This window comes from Pelophylax lessonae, assembly GCF_965119305.1.
Source record: "Pelophylax lessonae genome assembly, chromosome: 1".
Lineage (NCBI taxonomy): Eukaryota > Metazoa > Chordata > Amphibia > Anura > Ranidae > Pelophylax > Pelophylax lessonae.
In genome coordinates, this window is record NC_138768.1 from 460,705,169 (window position 1) to 460,725,520 (window position 20,352).

Sequence of the window (20,352 nt, forward strand, 5' to 3'; positions counted from 1 at the left end):
GTTTAATGCACTGAGCACTTTATCTGTCACTGTATTCATTGTATGTATTTGCACAATTGTATTGCGCTAAGAGTGTGAGTATTTTTCTATAATATTTATTACACTGATGCACTTTATACTTAACTGATTTATATGCAATGAACACAGACTATTTATTGATTTTATCCTATTTATAAGTGTATTTAAATATCTAGAATCTATATATTATTTCAACTATTTACATCTAATTTGTGTTCACCAATTCATTTAGAGATTAGATAACTTACTTCCCAGAAGCGCGGTATCCCCCTCCCCTCTATATACACAGAGATTAAACAAATCCTCCTACAGGAGGTTTTACTTGTTTATCTGCAGTCTTCTCCTCTCTATACCTATACAGCAAAGGCAAATCTTTGTTCATCCAATTGGAGAAAAGGAACCCCCCCTTCAAAACAGAAGAACTGTGTTGAGCTCTCCTCTCCCTCCCGACACAATTTTTTCTCATGCGTGGGGAAAAAGGTCTCAAAAGGGACTCATGCTGGTAACAGAGGAACGAAGCACCAGAGAGAAACAACACTTAGAGCTTTGGGTAGTAAACCCTGCAGATATACGTGCTTCGCTCAGATTCCATGGCTGAAATTTACAACCACATTAATCTGAAACCATAATCAATGCTGTCCTGCTGGTTACTTACCTTGTCCTACCTCAAGATCCTCTGGGCTAATAGGTAGGTTACATGCCAAAAGCATACTTAAATATTCTCTTCAATAACACAAACTAACAAATAGATGAAAGATATGTACAAAAATATGGCTCAAGTTAAATTACTTTAATACAAAATTGAGAATAAGTTAACAAAAAGATAAGCATAAACAAATCTGAAGACAGGTGCTTAACCAAAGTAACTCAATTGAAGGAAAGGAAAAGGTTGCCATGGTTCCCACTTTTGGGAACCATGGCAACATTTTCATTTTCTCAGTCATAGTGATAATGAGAGAATGAACAGTTGATTCAGATTTCTACTTTGGTTTCAATGGGCAATACTGATTTTCCTTTCTCTGGATCTTACAGATAAAGATATTTCTTAGAAGTGTCAAATGGTATATGGCTTAAGAATCTTCCCAAGTCCATCCCTGTTACTGGCCTATATATAGAGAGAGCTTCTGTCCACAGTTGAGATGAGGATCTTGTATAGCTCTCCACATGACCAGCATCTGATATGGCACAAAACGGTGTACCATTAGAAGTTCTCTATAATAGCATGGGTTAAAAGAGTCCAATTTGTCAGATGGCACACGCACTCCTACTGTCCTCATTGCCATGTGAGAGGCTGGAACTAAGCCAGCCTTTGCCAGACACATGCCAAGATAAACATCATCAATAGGAAATAGGGGAATTTCCAAGGAATTATTGTAAATGGCATGAGCAGTGAATCTGGATAGAAGAATTCCTCCACCGCCACAATACATTGGGTAGGAATTGGAGCTGGTTACCTGTACGGGCACATAATATTTGCTACCAGATTCACGAATAGGTCCGACATTGGCTATCAGCTGTCCAACAAAGAGGTGATTATCTGCCTCCAGTCCTTGTAGATAGGTGATGACATTAAAAGTGTTAACAAATACATCATCATCTCCATTAAAAATAAAATGAGCTTCTGGACAGTTCTCTTCTAACCACTGATGGAAAAGGAACTGTTTTAATGTCAGGTTAAAAAAAGTGTCATGGAAGTTCCACTGTAAAATATCGCCGTAGGTTTCGCTTTCAATTTCTAGAAGTTGCCTCAAATGTTTGTTTTCCCTCTCATTTTTGGAAGTTCCAGATAGAAAAATCCTTCTGACTTGGGCACCTTTATAGTGGTTTTCCTCCCCCCAAGTCTGGCGAATGATAGCTCTCCTTTCATAGTTCCCAGGGGAGGACTTTATGGCAAGAAGCAGAAATACCTCTTTAGATTCAGCTCTTCCACCGCACTTCTGTGGTGCGTTAAGGATCTGTGGAAAGCTTCTGCAATGTCTATATCTCAAAAAGTCTTTAATGTGTTCAGGTAGTTTGGAAAATCCTTCAATACTTTCCACTGAAGAGTTCCCCTGACAGGGAGAGACCCATTCAATTTTTTGGAGTGTAGCAGGTCCATGAGTAACATGAGGAGCAAGGACTGGCTGCTCTACAATTTCTTCTACTCCATCTTCACTTTCTTGCATAATGAACAAGAGAGCAACAACCCCCACGCACAGCAGTAGTATGCTTTCCACTTTCAAAATTGACCGCCTCATGCTGGCTCTGTAAGAAAAAAAAAAAAAAAAAAAGTATGAAAATAAAGTCTATTTTTCACAACAAATACAATGCAATATTTATTAAAGTTGAACTTAAAGTCAGAAAATGAACTCCTGCTAGATCACTTCATGCTGGTCCCTTCTGCAAGTCCCTTTTTCAGGTATAGCTATGAAAAACATTAAAAATACATGCCTATACTGTTTAAAATCTGCTGACAGTCTACAAATTTACTGCTGCTCAGGGGGTTCTGCGCATCAGCAAAATGGCAGACTCTGACAAGGAGAAACAGGAGCAATGTTGGAGGCAACTTACAGCCCACACCAAATTTGGTAGCTTAGTGGAATGCATTTTCTCTACTAAAAAACATTTTACCAAGTGGTTATGGGTACATTTCTGCTTTAAAATTGTTTTTTTAAATCTATATTCATATGAAGAGTGAATTCATGAAAAATTGCATGTTAGTGTTTAATAGGTGCTGCAGAATTAAAGAGTCTGAAAGCCCATCACATTACCTTCTCCCTCACTCAGCTAACGTGACCCCAGTGCTGACGGAGAGGGGACTGGGAGGGGCAAACAAAGATGCTGTGCAGGCACCCAGCCTCCTCATCAGCCAATGAGGTCATTGGTTGTTAGGGTGCTGGCAGCTAGAAGGTTGAAATGGTGAACACTAAAAACCTGTGGCTTTGCGAAATAAGTGGAAAAATCGGATTTTTGTAAGATCTTACCATAAAATTCTTTTCTCTTAAGCTCATTGACAGACGTAGTCTTCTTGATTCACAAGAACTGGGTTATGCTGCCCTCTACAGGAGTAGGACTAGGCAGAAAGAAAAAACGTTCTGGCTCCACCCTAGGGGCAGTCCCAGAGGGTATATCCTCTTCCTGTCTGCTACAGAGAATCAGTTCTGTCCCAAAGCAGCAACAGAGAATTTAACCCAACCCAACTCAATGATAGAGGGGCGGGTACTACGTCTGTCAATAAGCTTAAGAGAAAAGGATTTTACGGTAAGATCTTACAAAAATCCGATTTTCTCTGTCGCTCATTGACAGACGTAGTCTTCTTGATTCACAAGAACTGGGACATCCAGTAGCAGTGCCACAAATGAGGGGTGGGATTGACCGAAATCAAAATCCAAACTAGAAGGCCCAACCGGAGCCAACCAGAAGTATTAAAGGACTCATCGAGTAAACAGATGAGACCTACCCCACAAATCCTCGAGGTAGACCAACAGTCTCCTCAAACAGTGGCCTGCAGGAACCTTGCGGCCAGAAGAGGCATCCGACGATGCCATCACATAAACCTTATACAATATTGTAAAGGTATGAACCGACGACTAAACAGTCGCCTTGAAAACCTGAACCACTGACGCCTGATGGCGGAGGGTCCAGGAAACTCTAAGCGCCCGAGTAGAATGCGCCTTAACAGGGAACGGGGGATACCGACCCTTAGATAAAATAAGCCTATACCACCGTCTGTCTGATCCATCTAAAGATGGTCGCAGCAGAACAGGCAACCCCTTCTTAGGGCCATCCGTGATCACAAACTGTGAATCCGTCTTACAAATTGAATCCGTAGTATTCAAATATATCCTGATCGCCCGAACTACATCCAAGGAATGCCATGCAAATTCTCGAGGATGATTGGGCTAAGGCCATAGGAAGGACAATACACTGTCCTCATTCAATGAAACTTTGAAACCACCTTAGGAAGGAAGGATGGATTCGGATGAAGAACAACCTTATCCCTATGAACCACCAGATCTGGGGAACAACAGGATAATGCAGCCAGTTCTGACACCCTGCGTGCAGAAGTGATAGCCACCAAGAAGACCACCTTCTGGGATAAAGTAAGCAAGGGAATCTCCCTGATATTTTCAAAGGGAGGTGTCTGAAGAACCGACAGCACCAAATTAAGATCCCAGGATGGTAACGGCGCGTGCACTGGCGGAGCCAGGTGTCGCACCCCCTGGATGAAATTCCGCACCAAGGAATGAGTAGATAAAGGCTTCTGAAAGAAGATAGCAAATGCTGAAACCAGACCCTTGATAACACTCAAGGCCAGCTTCTGCTCAACTCCCTGTTGCAGAAAAGCCAATATTCGGGCTACCGAATAAAGATGTAGATGGAACCCAAGGGATTCACACCACACAATATAAGACTTCCATGTACGATAATCTTTCTGGAAGTCGCTTTCCTTGTTTTAACTAGAGTAGGAATAACTGAAGCTGACAATCCCTTGTCCTTCAGCACCTGGGTCTCAATAACCAGGCCGTTTAAAACCAGCGATCGTAAAGCAGGATGGAAGATCGGTCCCTGAGACAGTAGATCCTCCCTGAGAGGAAGTCTCCACGGGACGTCCGCCACCAGTCTGACCAAGTCGGCGTATCAAGCTCGACGAGGCCAGTCCGGAGCTGCCAGGATTACTGGAATTCCTTCCTCCTCTATCCTGCGAAGAAGTCTTGGCAGTAACCCAAGAGGAGGGAAGGCATACATTAGCTGGTATTGCCCCCACGGGGTGACCAGTGCGTCTGCGGTCTCTGCTAGAGGATCGCGGGAACGAGCCACGAATCTCTGTACTTTTCTGTTGAATCGTGATGCCAACAGATCCACATCCGGGGTGCCCCAACGTAGGCACAACTGGTGGAAAACTTCTGGATGGAGGGACCATTCCCCCTGATCCGGAGTCTGACGGCTGAGATAATCTGCCTGCCAATTTTCCACCCCCGGAATGAACACCGCAGAGATAGCTGGAACAAATCGTTCCGCCCAGCGAAGAATGCAAGCCACTTCTTTGGCCGCTCGGACACTCTTGGTGCCCCCCTGGTGATTGACATAAGCCACGGCCGTGGCGTTGTCCAACTGGATCCGAACCGGGCTGCCCTGGAGCTGCTCGGTCCAGTGAATCAGACAAAGTCTGATCGCTCTCAGTTCCAATACATTTATCGGTAACCTGGATTCTTCCGGGGACCAAAGTCCCTGAACGGATAACTGACCGAGAATTCCTCCCCATCCGGATAGGCTGGCATCCATGGTCACTATCGTCCAATATATTGGCAGAAATGACTTTCCCTGGCTGAGCATCGGAGACCGAAGCCACCAGACCAGAGACTCTCTGGTCTGTTTGCTCAATTGGATCCGATAGTCCAGGGACTCCGGATTCCGATTCCATCTGAGAAGAATCTCTTGCTGAAGAATTCGGGTATGGGACTGGGCAAATGGGACTGCTTCGAAGGAAGCCACCATCAACCCCAGAACCCTATGCAAGTCCGAAGGGAAGACCAGCTGTTGGATAGTAACAACTGGACTGCTGATTGAATCTTTCGGAGTTTCCCTACCGGAAGGAAAACTCTTGTCCTGACTGTGTCTAGAATTAGACCCAGATATTCGAGCCTCTGGGTGGGAACCAGAAATGACTTTTGCTGGTTCACCAGCCACCCGAATTCCTGTAAAGAAATTATAGTAATTTCTATGTTTTGTAGCAGGGTCTGAGGAGACTCTGCATGAAGCAGGAGATCGTCTAGGTAACCTAGAATCGATATGCCTCTTTGGCGCAGTAGTGCCAACATTGGGGCCAACACCTTCGTGAAGACCCGAGGAGCCGTGGCGAAACCGAAAGGTAACGCCACAAACTGATAGTGGTTCTCTTCTATGGAAAAAGCGTGCGTGCCCCCTTCAATGCAGAGACCAGCGTGCGTGCCCCCTTCAATGCAGAGACCAGCGTGCGTGCCCCCTTCAATGCAGTGTGCCCCCCCCCCCTGAGACCAGTGCACTTACCTGCAGCAGCGGCTTGTCCTCAGTCCCCCGGCCTCTCCGAGTCCTCCCGCCTCCTCCTCGGCCAATGGCATGGGGTTTGCCTTGCGGCCAATCAGGAAGCGGGTATTAGACCTGCTTCCTGATTGGCCAGGAGGAGGATCCATGTGACAATAGCGAATTTTAATTCGCTATTGTCACACAATGGGTGGGCTCGGGGCACACTGCTCTGCGCCCCGGGTCCACCCTTTGCTAAAGCCTAGGACCCACCGCCACCGTAAATGAATATATTAGCTAGCTCTCCGCGGACCGGATTAAAAGGTCCGCCGGGCCATATACGGCCCGCGGGCCGTAGTTTGCCCATTCTTTGCCTAGGCTATAAGAAGATTGCCAAGACCCTGAAACTGAGCTGCAGCAAGGTGGCCAACATCATACAGCGGTTTAACAGGACAGGTTCCACTCAGAACAGGCCTCGCCATGGTCGACCAAAGAAGTTAAGTGCACATGCTCAGCATCATATCCAAAGGTTGTCTTTGGAAAATAGATGTATGAGTGATGCCAGCATTGCTGCAGAGGTTGAAGGGGTGGGGGGGGGGGTCAGCCTATAAGTGCTCAGACCATATGCTGCACACTGCATCAAATTGGTCTGCATGTCAGCCATCCTAGAAAGAAGCCTCTTCTAAATATGATGCACAAGAAAGCCCGCAAACAGTTTGCTGAAGACAAGCAGGCTAAGGACATGGATAACTGGAACCATGTCCTGTGGCCTGATGAGACCAAGATACATTTATTTGGTTCAGATGGTGTCAAGTGTGTGTGTGTGTGTGTGTGTGTGGCGGCAAACCAGGTGAGGAGTACAAAGACAAGTCTGTCTGCCTACAGTCAAGCATGGTGTTGGGAGTGTCATGGTCTGGGGTTGCATGAGTGATGCCAGCACTGGGGAGCTACAATTTGAGGGAACCATGAATGCCAACATGTACTGTGACATACTGAAGCAGACCATCATCCCCCTCCCTTCAGAGACTGGGCTGCAGGGCAGTATTCCAGCATGATAACGACCCCAAACACACCTCCAAGACAACCACTGCCTTGCTAAAGAAGCTGAGGGTAAAGGTGATGGACGGGCCAAGCATGTCTCCAGACCTAAACCCTATTGAGCATCTGTGGGGCATCAGACCTAAACCCTATTGAGCATCTGTGGAGCATCATCAAAACGGAAGGTGGAGGAGCGAAAGGTCTCCAACATCCACCAGCTCTGTGATGTCATCAGGGAGGAGTGGAAGAGGACTCCAGTTGCAACCTGTGAAGTTCTGGTGAAGTCCATGCCCAAGAGGGTTAAGGCAGTGCTGGAAAATAATGGTGGCCAAAAAAAATATTGACACTTTGGACATGTTCACTTAGGGGTGTACTCACTTTTGTTGGCGACGGTTTAGACAATAAATGGCTGTCTGTTGAGTTATTTTGAAGGGACAGCAAATTTACACTATAAAAGCTGTACACTCACTACTTTACATTGTAGCAAAATGTAATTTCTTTAGTGTTGTCACATGAAAAGATAGACTAAAATATTTACAAAAATGGGAGGGGTGTGATAGGATAGATACGATAAAGATACGATAGAGAGGTCCCCTACCCCCCTTCTATTGGTTGAACTAGATGGACTTTTTGTAATGTTAAAGCCGTATTACAAAATAGATTACATTCATTATTTTCCTTAAAATTCTACAAACAATACCCCATAATGACAAGTAAAAGAAGTTTGTTTGAAATTTTTTGCAAAATTTAAAAAAAAATAAAAAATCACATGTACATAAGTATTCACAGCCTTTGCCATGACACTCAAAATTGAGCTTGGGTGCATCCGGTTTCCACAACTTGATTGGAGCCCACCTGTGGTAAATTCAGTTGATTGGACATGATTTGGAAAGGCACACACCTGTCTATACAAGGTCCCACAGTTAACAGTACATGTCATAGCACAAACTAAGCAAGAAGTCCAAGGAATTGCCTCTAGACCTCCGACAGGATTGTACCAAGGCACAGATCTGGGGAAGGGTACAGAACAATTTCCCAATGAGCACAGTGGCCTCCATCATCCGTAAATGGAAGACGTTTGAAACCATCAGGACTCTTCCTAGAATAGGCTGCCCAGCCAAACTGAGCGATTGGGGGAGAAGGGCAGAGCTCCAGCATTTCTCTGTAGAGAAAGGAGAACCTACCAGAAGAAGAACCATATCTGCAGCACTCCCCCAATCATGCCTGTATGGTAGAGTGGCCAGATGAAAGCCACTCCTGAGTAAAAAAAGGCACAGGACAAGCCCGCCTTGAGTTTGCCAGAAGGCATCTGAAGGACTCTCCGACCATGAGAAACAAAATTCTCTGGTCTGATGAAACAATGATTGAACTCCTTAGCCTGAATTACAAGCATCATGCCTGGAGGAAACCAGGTACCACTCATTACTGGGCCAATAACATCCCTACAGTGAAGCATGGTAGTGGCAGCATCATGCTGTGGGGATGTTTTTCAGGAGCGGGAACTGGGAGACTAGTAAGAATCAAGGAAAAGATGAATGCAGCAATGTACAGACCTTGATGAAAACCTGCTCCTGCTCCAGAGTGTTCTGGATCGCAGACTGGGGTGAAGGTTCATCTTCCAACAGGACAATGACCATGACCATAAGCACACAGCCAAGACAAAGAACACGACACTCCCCATCCAACCTGATGAAGCTTGAGAGGTACTGCAAGGAAGGGAAGAAACTGCCTAAAAATAGGTGTGTCAAGCTTGTAGCATCATACTCAAAAAGACTTGAGGCTGTAATCAGTGCTAAAGGTGCTTCAACAAAGTATTGAGCAAAGGCTGTGAATACTTATGTACATGGGATTTTCTTTGTTTTGAAATCTTTGCAAATTTATCAAAAATAAAAAACGAACTTCTTTCACATTATCATTATGGGGTTTTGTTTGTAGAATTTTGGATGAAAAACTGGTTTAGTTCCTGTTTTACCTGGTTGGCTACGTTTAGCCTTTGGGAAGTTTATGCTGTGTTCTTCCCACCCTTCATGTCAACACTGCTTTGGGAAATCCCAAGGATCAAGAAGATATGGAGCCGTGTCCGTCAATGAACGAAGGTACTGGATTTTTGTCTTACCGTAAAATCCTTGTTCTGGCACAGTAAACATGTGGTGGACCAAAGTCTCTCCTGTCACAAGGATCTTTATAAACCGGAGACTCCTCCACCAGAATTAGGGTGGATTTATTCAACCTGGAGCAGAGAGTCCACCACAGGTGGGACTGTCCATGTACACAACAGAGACTTCTGACAGTAGGCGGGAAAAAGAGAATACCTTTGCCGCTTTAGAGGATCTGCAGGCCCCAAGGGAACTGGCGCATCTGACACAGCAGCATCCCCCATGTTTAAAGTTTCCCACACCGGTACAATCAGTGCATCCACAAGCACCTTTTCATGTGCAAATGCAGTAAAGGAGGAATCATCCACAGTGTCAGAGCACTCGGAAGTGCGTGGACGCAGACTCAGTAGGGTCGCTAAATACTAAGCTCACCCTGAACACGTAAAAAGCAGGGGAGGCCGTCGACCTCAGTAACGCAAGGAGACGCCGGCCAAAAGTCCAAAAAGGACCACCCATTAGACCCTGCAAAAAAGCAAAAGGGTCGCCCTCCATAGAGGACATAATAGGACATAGCCCCCTTGAGGGGGGAACCGCCGTGATGCAGATGCACAGGCAGAGTACCCACACAATAATGGCTACTACACTTCACTAAAAATGAAGCACCCCCACAGCGCCACCCGGTTTAAGAGGCGCCAGGCTGACCATATGGCCCAACAGGTCACTGCCTCAAATTTCAGTGGAGGCCCAGCCACAACTGCCACAGTCCGGTAGATTCCCAGGGAGAGAGTTGGGGGCTTCAGCTAAACTCGCTGAGGCTGCCTCTCAACGGCGGTGCCCAAAAGAGGCCGACAGCCACGGCCTACATTTTTTAGGGCGCCCAGCCGTGAGCCCCAGTGGAGCTGACCACCCACGGCAGGGGGGCAAGGCAGATGCCCGTCATCAGCTCTATCCGCTTGGTTAGCATCTCGGACAGCTCAGTCCGTCAGCCATGAGAAGGCCGCAAAGCCGTGGCCTAAACTTTTTAGCCCAATCCAGCCGTGTGAGCCCGTCGGCAGCTCTGTCAGCTTGGTCAGTCGCTCAGACAGCTTAGTCAGTCAGGCGCGAGTAGGCCGCAAAGCCGCGGCCTAAATTTTTGGCCTGATAAGGCGTGAGGCCGTACCCTCAGATGATAAAAACATCCGCTCCCCAAAACCAACAACCGACGCAGGGAGCCCAAAGGACATCCCAGTCACTAACCCCCAGGAGGCAGGGAACCCGCTCAAAAACCCCCTGTTGTACAACCCGGTCAGCAAAAACCACATCGAACCACCCTTCTGGAGCATGTGACAAATCCAGCTCCTACCTCGCCCAGGGAGGGAGGGGGGGAGGGTGAGGGTGGTGGTGGGTTGGAGGCCAAAAGACCCACCGTGACTTTTTAGAGTAGCGGAGGATGGAGGGGAACTCGGGGGTCCTACCATCCCAGGGAGAGGCCCACGTTCACCCCAAAAGAACACCAAGGGAGAGGGGGGGGGGATGACACTACTTACCACACCATGAAAGCAGGCGGGCACCACTCCAGGCAGACCACTGCACCATCTTGGAATGGGGGTGCTGCAGGCCAAAGGCACACTGCGACACAGGTTGTAACCAGTGCTATGCGTCCTTAACTCGCCGGCAAGCCCCCGTTCAGTGGGGCTATGTCGCGGCCAACCTAGCACGGAGCCAAGGTTAGGTCATGCTCACTAGCATGACTGGGAAGACCATAAGGATCTAAAATATCCAGTCCGTCGCCCAGTCCTGCACCGTAAATAGTGTAGATCAATTACCAGTACAAGGTGGGGGGGGGGGGGGGGAACTTATTGAGGGAACTTGGAGAATGAAAATCTGATATTCTTTTTTACTTTGCCGACACTCTAGGTAAAGTAATCTTTTACTTTAGAACTATGTAAAAGAATCCCATACATAGACCTTATTCATGCGGACAGTGAGAGGCAGAAAATATGCTGGGTTTACATTTTGGGGTGATTTCCTCATGCTGAGCACAGCTGTAGTCTTGTAAAAGGTTGCTTCTGTGTCTACCTGCACATGCTTCTACAAAGTTTTTGCATGTAAAACATCTATATTTGACAAATACATCTTGCATGTATGAACCATATTTTATGGTGAATTTTACACCAAGCATATTTTCAGCCTCCCACCATCCATGTGCATGAGGCCAAATACTTAGAAATGATAAAAAAAAAAAACAAAATAGAAATAATAAGAAAAAAAAAAAAAAAAAAAACTAAAATTTGAGCCTTCACAATCTAAAAACAGGTATTCTTTTTACAGTTGCAATTATAAATCATAAAATGAGAGATCAATCAACACAGTGCAATCATAAAACAAATCAGTTTAGTAATATATTGGACATATAAAAAGAATAGGGATCACAAAGATCATCCCTATAACTAAACACTTGGGTTACCTGTACATCCTCCCTGCCATTATATAAACCACTGGAGTCAGCACAGTCTAGAAAAAAATATAGTCTCATTGTATTTGGGGTACTCAGCAATGCGATATAAAAAAAAAGGGGGGGGGGGGACTTTTTTTTGTAACAGTTTACTGAGTCTCAGGTAAAATGGGGGTCCTTAGGAAGTGTGGACCTTTCATTTCCTCAAAAATATTTTAGGCATCCTTGTATTAAATGCCGCTGGGGAATTTCACATTGGGCCTCCTAAGCCCAAGAAATCAGGGGAGCAACAAGTTGCACCAACAGTCATAGAAACATGCATGACACCAGGATAGTATTCCCCTCTTCAACACATTATATTTATATATATTTATATATTAGCACCCTCCTAGATAGGTGCTAGGCAGGAGAGTAGCAGGTAAAGCATGGTCTGCTCCATCTGCTTATCAGGGGAGCCTGGTTGTTAGTTTTGCCTGTTGCATGTGTCCATGTGTGATTCATATGGCCTGAGGGAATGTCCCCACTGTATCAAATAGGGGAACCTGTTGGACAGTGGAGGAAACCCAGCCAGTAACACACTGGCTTTTGTAACTATCCCGGTGGGTTGGCACAAACCGTGGTGCATCCTGGGTTAGGTTATAAAAGCAAAGGGCACATGTGACAGGGTGTCTTTGGGAGGAAGCTACAAGACACCACTGGCTAGTGGCCTCACTTCTAAAGGGCGACCCTCTAATTTTCCAGGAGGAAAGAACCGCAATGTGCTGTTCAAGAGATTCCTTGGGCCATCGGGCCAGGATCATGGATTACAAATTGTAAAGAGTTCTATGAGAACTACCTTAGGCCAATGAGCCAGTGACAGGACTCTGAGTGGCTGCTTGGAAGAAGTGGGCAGCAACCCGAGAATCTTTTGGTGGGGGGTTCCCTAGTGCCAGGGGACCCTGAAGAAACTGCTAACTCCTACGGGACTGATGGGTTGCTTGGGCATTGGCAACAAAGTTCCTGTCGGAGCAAAACTGGGTGTTGAGTGTTGCCAGTCAAGAGGACACTACAAGCACCAGTTTCTGGACAGTTCATGCCTTCCTGGTCTTGGGGGCGGGCGTGACCAGTAGTAGGTAGTCAGTGGCAGGGTTTAGGGTTGCCTTGGAAGAGTGATGCTGAGCACCGGGTCAAGACTGATGGATGGAGTACCTACTGGATCTCATAGCTAGGGACGTTGGATGAGGAGGTCTTCATGCAACCCATTTCATGTAAATTTGTTCATTCGCTTTTCCCCCTCTCCAAGTTTGTGGGATACTCCGTGGATTTTTCTGATAGGAATTTTTGTAGGGGGCGGCTGCCCCAGAGCCAATGGGACATTGCTACATCCACCCCCACCAAAAATGAGCCCCCTCCTAGATAGGTGCTAGGCAGGTGATATATAGTTTGCTCTGTCTGCTTATCAGGGAAGCCTGATTATTAGTTATGCCTGCTGCATGTGTCCATGTGTGATTCATCTGGTCTGAGGGAGTGTCCCCACTGTATCCAATAGGGAGGCCTGTTGGACAGTGGAGGAAATCCAGCCAATGACACGCAGGCTTTTGTTGCTGTCCCAGTGTGTTGGCACTAACAGTGGTGCATCCTGGGATACGCTATAAAAGCCAAGGGCACATGTGGCAGGGGGTCTTTGGGCAGGAAGCCAAGTCCCAAAAGGAAGGTACGGCTGTCTCTCCTTCTGCAGTTGTGAAAGGTGGTCACAGGCAGTCAGCCGGGTGAACCTGAAGGTGTTGCTAAACCCAGAGGTCCAGTGGATGCTGACAAGTGGAGTTTGGAGGCAACGGTGACTCTGGAAAAACAGTGCCCGTGAGTACAGAGGAACTTGCCCTGGGGTCTGCCAGGAAGGGGACCACTCCAGAAGCTAGGGTCAGCAGACAGGTGTCAGCACACAGGCATTGGGAGAAAAGGGGGTGCCAGTTTCAGAACCCTGAAGAGAATATTTACACAGGAACATTTAGGAGTACCTTCATTTAGTGGCAAAGTGAAGCAGCTGCTTTGCCGCATTCTACAGTAAGCTGTCCTTCAGACTGTGAATAGTTAATAGTTGGAGTATCCCACTCATCCCTTCTCCTATCCAAGTTCTTAATAAAAGAAAAAAAAAAAAAAAAAAAAAAAAAAAAAAAAAAACAACATCCCCTGGATTGATTATTGACTGAGCCAAGAACTTTTAATGCGGTTATCTGCTGTCAGTTGCTAAGGGTAACCCAGGGGAACCCAGAAAGCATAATTTTCAGAAGTCCTCTAGGGGGCAGTGCTACATAAGGTTTTCAGAAAAAAAAAAAAAAAAAAAAAAAAAAAAAAGAGCCAAGTTTAGTACAAGAAAAAAAAAAAAAAAAAAACACCAAAAAAACAAACATTCAATAAGCTGAGAAGGCCATCACTGGCGTACATGTATATAAAAAGAAGCGAAGACAGGAGCAAAAACCAAACAACAAATAAATGGCATATACACAACTTACTTGAGCTGGCATTAGACCAGTAGCCCATGGAGGGTATGTATGCCCCAATAAGTGTCATAGGTTGCAAATGTCAGGGATGGAATGAGAGAAAACAAACAAACAAAGGAGAGCAGCTACGGTTCACCCTCCCTTCTCCGGTGGGCCAGAGGAATACAGTATCCAACCAAAATTGTTCTTCTCTGTGGTTGGCCTTGTTTTTAAATTTAAACTGAACTGATTTTTTCATCGTAATGCTTAAGAACAATTAATATTTATAAGTGGTCCCTACAATATAGCAAATATAAAAAGTTTTGCCTATATTTCAACTTTAATGTGAGTTAAAATTTTTTAATAAACTGCCCCTTATCAGTTTCGGTTATCGGGAGCATTTTCATGAGTACTCGGCCCCAATACCGGTACATCCCTGCTTTAAAGTGGATTTAAAGCTACTTTTTTTTTTTTTGGGATAGAGCAAGGAAAAGGTTAAAACCAGTCAGATATTTTTTTTTTTCTCCTCACCATCTGTGTCCCATTGCAGAGGTTTACCTTCAGTTCCTGTCCCATAGCCAAACAGTAAGTGAGAAGAAATACCTTCAAATTAAGGAAATTCTTTGGGGACCCCCAGGTCACCAGAATTAGTGCCCCATTGGAAGAGTCCCTTCTAAAATGTTACTTTCAATGATAATGGTAAACAGAACAAAATCGAGAGGGCGAATCTCCTTAACAAGGAAGCAGACTAGCATTCTAATCTCTCTCCACTCTATGCAAAACTAAAAAAGTTTTGCCTTTAGTTATACTTTAAAGCGGTTGTATCCTGCTTTTTGACACTTTTACCTACAGGTAAGCCTATAAGGCTTACCTGTAGGTACAAATAATATCTCCTAAACCGGCACGGTTTAGGAGATATTTACCGTGCATGCAGCCGCTCGCGCGAGCGGCGCATGCGCTCTGAAGGTCCGGGGGGACCTTCAATTAACTTGCCGGGAGCTTGCCGGAAAAATCACTCCCGCGCGCATGCGCGGGAGTGACGTCATCGCGGCTCCGGCCAATCAGCGCGCTGGAGCCGTCTCTTCCGGCCAATCAGCGCACCGGAGTCGCCGAACCCGGAAGAGACGACGAGGGATCATGGCAGCGCCCGCATCGATGTCCGGGGGTCCGTGTCAGGGCTTCGTTTTAAGGTAAGTTAAACATAATGGGCTAGTATGCGATGCATACTAGCTCATTATGCCTTTGTCTTGCAGGTTTTTTTTTTTTTTTTATAGGGTTTACAACCGCTTTAAGTACATATCTGCTGAAATCTGCATAGTGTCCCCGCCAAAGATCGCAAATCACAGCAGCAGGAGGTGCCCACAGGGCTGGCGGAGATGTAGTGGTGGTTCACCCCCAAGCTGACACCACTTATGTCCTATACCCACAGGGGTCCCGGATCTTCTCCTCCAGCCCTGTGAGCACCTCCTGCGGCCAAGATTTTCTATCATCGGACCAAGATAGAAAAACAGAATTTGGAGCAGAGTGCCCATTCCTAAAATACAACCAATCTGTTCCAAGCTCTAAATGCAGTTGTTCATATTTGAAAGAATCTAGTAACACTTTTGCCAGCTCTGTTAAACACCTCCAATCCTTTGCTTGTGGAATAATCTTGTAGCTCCAACATAGAATATGCCAGAACTCTCCTTTTTGGTCTTGGTTGAGAGGCCCAAGCAATTTAAAAATCAATACTTTTGGTCACGTATTCGATAACGTGTGCCGATACACTGAGGTACGATTTGCGTGAATACAAAATAAATGGGCGCGATTGCACTTTAAAGAGTTGCATGCAATTTGAACAAGAATGACGTGCAAATCCTGCCCAAATCACTTGCTATTTCCCCACCACGTGTACGTACGTGTGTGTGTCTGTCTATAAAAAAAGGGAATCATCATCTCGTGGGCAGTTTATTAACCACAAGGATTTGCCCCCTTAATGACCAGGCCATTTTTTTGCGATTCTGCAAATAAAGATGAGGATTTTCTTTTTTTCCCACAAATAGAGCTTGCTTTTGGTGGTATTTGATCACATTTGCGCGCTATAAACAAAAAAAAATAAAAAAAAAGTGACAATTGTGAAAAAAATATATATTTTTCACTTTCTGCTATAGAACATTCCAAAAATTAAAATTTTTTCATCCTTTTAGGCCAAATGTGTATTCCGCTACATATTTTTTGGATAAAAAAAAAAAACCCAATAAGCATATTTTGATTGGTTTGCACAAAAGTTATTGCGTCTACAAGCTAGTGGATAGATGTCATTTATTAAATTTTTTTTTTTTTTTAAACTAGTAATGGCAGCGATCTGCGATTTTTAGCAGGACTGCGACATTGTGGCGGACAGATCGGACCCCTAGCTGACATTTGACACTTTTTGGGGGGGGGGGGGGAGATCAGTGACATTACTACAGTAAATTAGAGCTAAAAATATGCACGGTTACTGTAATGACACTGGCAGGGAAGGGGTTAACCCATGGGTGATCAAAGGGTTACGTGTGAGCTTAGGGGAGTGTTTTCTAACTGTATGGGGGAGGGACTTGTGGAATCAACACAGAGACCTGTGAAACTATATAGGAGGATCACAGGCGCTCTGAACATTCCAGAGACAACAACGGTCTGCTGTGTTTACAAACAGCAGACTGTCGTTCTCTCAGCGGGGAGCGATCGCGGGTGCCCAAGGGTAATTGCGGCCGCCGGCCCTGTGGATGGGCTTTCCCACTTCCTAATGAAATACAGGTACGGCGATTCACGCAGCCGAGCCAGCCTGCCACAGTATATCTGCGGCGGGCAGTCAGCAAGTGGTTAAAAAGGTTATAGCTCACATTAGGTACTTACCTGGTCAAATGCAAGATCTGCATAGTGTCCCGGTCCTGCCGATAACAAATCACAGCTGCTGGAGGTGCTCACAGGGCTGGAGGAGAGGTAGAAGCAGTCCGCCCTAAAGCTGACATCACTTCTGCCCTATACTCGCAGGGGTCCTGGAACTTCTCCTCCAACCCTATGAGCACCTCCAGCGTCCAAGATTTTCTATCATTGGACTGGGAGCAGATTTTGCATTTAACCAGTTAAGTACCCAATGTAAAACTAGAACATTTTTCAAAACAACTGCCCACTAGATGGTGCATCTCTAGCTCTATCCATATACACACACAAAATATATATATATTATATATATATATATATATAAAAATATTACACACACACGAACAGTGGGGGGGGGGAAGAAATCGCATGCAATTCAGACACGAGTTGAACGCATTTGTACAAATTGCATGCGATTCTTTGCAGAGCGCTTTGCGCCCATTTTGTATTGGCGCAAATCACACCGCAAAGTATCGATACGCGTTATCTGCAAAGTATTTGTTTAAATTGCTTATGCCTGGCAACCAAGACCAAAAAGGGAGAGTGCTAGCGTATTCTATGTCCAGAGCTACCGGATTATTCCACAAGCAAATAACTTTAGGCGTTAACAGAGCAGGCAAAAAGGGTTACTAGATTCTTTCAAAGAATCGAATACAGAGTTTGGAACAGATTGGTTCCATTTAGGAAAGCGCATACTATGGGAGGCCCAGAGCGAAAGCGCAACATGTTTTGACAGCTTCAGCTTTCCTTGGCTTCTGTCAAACCTCAGATTATTGACTGCAAGTTGTACAACCTTTCAGACTTCAGACTTTTCTGATTAGATAACATTCAGTAACAATAAACTGTAAGCAAACAAAGGAGAATACATATTTTTTTTGCCCTCTGTAGACCAAGCACAAATACGTAAAATAATAATATGGACAAAGCTGAGGCCACTCACATGATTGAATAAATAGCAGCTGAGGCATGGTGTTTATTAAAATGGATTAAAAAAACCCATGTCGTGTTTGGTAGAAGTAGCAAAATGGCTTTCATTTTTAGCACAAACTTTTAGGGCAAGTTTGAATCTGTTAGATGGCTGAAAGACATTCATTAAGAAAGAATGTGTTCATACATACATTAGACCTGTCACATTTTGGTTCCTGGAAACTGTATATTTTAAACCAATATCTGCTGAATTTTCACTTCCTGGAAAAATAGAGTAGTGATATCAGATCAGATAGGGTTTGAAGCAGAAAATCTACTGAAGTGGGTGACCAAGTTGATGTCATGCTCCCATATGGTGAGCCAAGGCAGGCCAAGAGGTAGCTAAAGTGGAGTTCCACTCGTTTTTGAGTTTATTAAAAAAGTCAGAAGCTACAAAAAGTATCTGCTGACTTAATAAAAACCCACACTCACCTGTTCCAGAATCCAGAGATGTGGCCGTCCAAAGCCTCACTCCTCTCCTCTTGGCAACGCCGGCATCTCTAGTGTGGGCACCCGGCTGTGGCAGCTTGTGGCCTCACAGCTGGGTGCGCAATGAGCATGCCCGAGTCGCGCTGCGCATAGTGAATAGCCATGCAATCTTCTGGAACCTATGACGTGTCCCAGAAGATTGCAGGGAGAGAAGGGGTGAGAACTTCCCCTCAAGCCGCCTAGGTGGCCGATAGGAATTGGGAGCGGGCACCTGTTAAATCTAGGTTTCCCCCCCCCCCCCCCAAAAAAAGGACATGCCAAAGGAGTATTTAAAGCAGAAGTTCCGCTTTTGGGTGGAACTCCGAATTGAAGAATAATTCTACCTTGAGGGTGAAAAAAAAAAAAAAAAAAAAAAAAAAAAAACACCCCACACACACCAACAATCCCCTCACAGTGATCAATGTCATCATGTTGTAGAGATTTTAACAAATTTTGTAGCAAATTCCTTTTGTAGCACTACCCCCATAATGGCTGCTGGTGACTGGCCCCCCTACTCCTGCACAGCCAGGTAACACACATTCTCCACTTTCATCCAGACACAAGAAGTCAGACCATTGGCTTGGTTTAGGTTTTTTTAGGGGTACCAACTTGGATGGATCCTCTTCTGTACACAAAGATCCTAAACTGCTTTCTTCCTTTCCTCAAACAACCCTTAGTAGATTAATAGCAAAGGCTCATTACAGACTAGGTGTTCAGTCCCTCTTGGACATAGCACAAAGAGAAGGCAAAATGCATGCAGTAGTGTATCCTCTCGTGTAGAGCTGCTCCCAGCTACACTTGCTTGCAGGCACTACTAGCCCATCAGCTGCTCTGAAGATCTCCCAGGGCAAGGATAAAAGTGAAGCACAACGCTGTCCTTTAGAAAGCTTGCTACATGTGGCAGTCTCTCCCCTTAAAAATCTCTGGGTGTGCGGATCTACTCCCTTTGTCCTCCTAGCTCCCACTGCTCTCAGGAAAGATTCCAAATCAAACCGCTCTCCTAAATGGATCCTCCTGAGCCCAGCCTGGGGCTAGGGTCTCCCCTAGACCTAGGAGACCCCTCTTAGGTCACCAACAGCCTCCTCACTACTTCTTCCACCCGACTCCCCTGCTAGCATGTCGCCACCCATATTTAAGGGCTGGCCTAGCCACCCTGCCAGGCCAGTACATCTGGGGATTGGCTAGGTTTCCTTAAGTATGCAGATCAACCCTTCTGGCCCCTGTCCACTCACTAACTTCGAGAAGTTTTTCCAAACTTCCAGAATCAGGGGGAGGCACCAGATCCCTGCCTGTATAGGTAATTCAGCCTGGCCCGCAATAAACCCTGATCCAGATTCACATTACCATGAGGCAAATAAATTTGCCTATACTTCACTACTAGCACACTAGAGGGTGCTACACTTATGTTCTAAAGCTCCAACCTTTTTACCTTTCTGGGCCACATTGGAAGACAAATTGTCTCGGGACGCACATAAAATAGACTAACAATAAGGATAGTTGAAGAGCAGAAAAAGGTCAGTCAGATCACAAGATAACGATCACGGATATACAGTAGATAATGTGCCTGAGTAATACAATTTATATTTTATAAAAAAAAAAAATAAAAAAAAAAAAAAAAGGAAAAAAAAAATAGGGGAGGGGGGGAGCAGACATAAAACCGGTGCGATTTTCGACATGGTTTTCGGTAATCTAACAGATCAATATCTAGTTTGACAGATGTAGAAATAATTCTCAAGGTGCTCATCAGATATTTTGGTTCTAAAATTTACCCTTCATGTGCTTCAATCCTTGAAGATATTTGCTCACAAATATAGGTGCTGCCGAAAACGGATGACATGAATAAGGCGATTATGAAGAGTAGGATATTTTTCTTTGGGAAGGTAAAAAAGAAAAAAAAAAAAAAAAAAAAGGCCTTTATTCTTAAAAATCTATATGCAGTGGTAAATCTAAATAACCAACTATATGGTTAGGGAGCAAAATCTCTAATCCA

The 20,352-nt window shown here is 45.2% G+C and overlaps 1 protein-coding gene across 1 annotated transcript in view; it reads right to left on the minus strand.

Annotated features, from left to right (window-relative positions):
- Nucleotides 1-893: 893 nt before the first annotated feature.
- The window catches only part of LOC309562812 (N-acetyllactosaminide beta-1,3-N-acetylglucosaminyltransferase 3-like), a 49,380-nt gene continuing 29,921 nt past the window's right edge, over nucleotides 894-20,352 (minus strand). The window contains exon 2 of the mRNA XM_082267120.1: nucleotides 894-2,262. Within this exon, the coding sequence (XP_082123246.1) occupies nucleotides 1,116-2,255 (1,140 nt within the window). The 5' untranslated portion in view covers nucleotides 2,256-2,262 and the 3' untranslated portion in view covers nucleotides 894-1,115. The remainder of the gene's footprint in view (nucleotides 2,263-20,352) is intronic.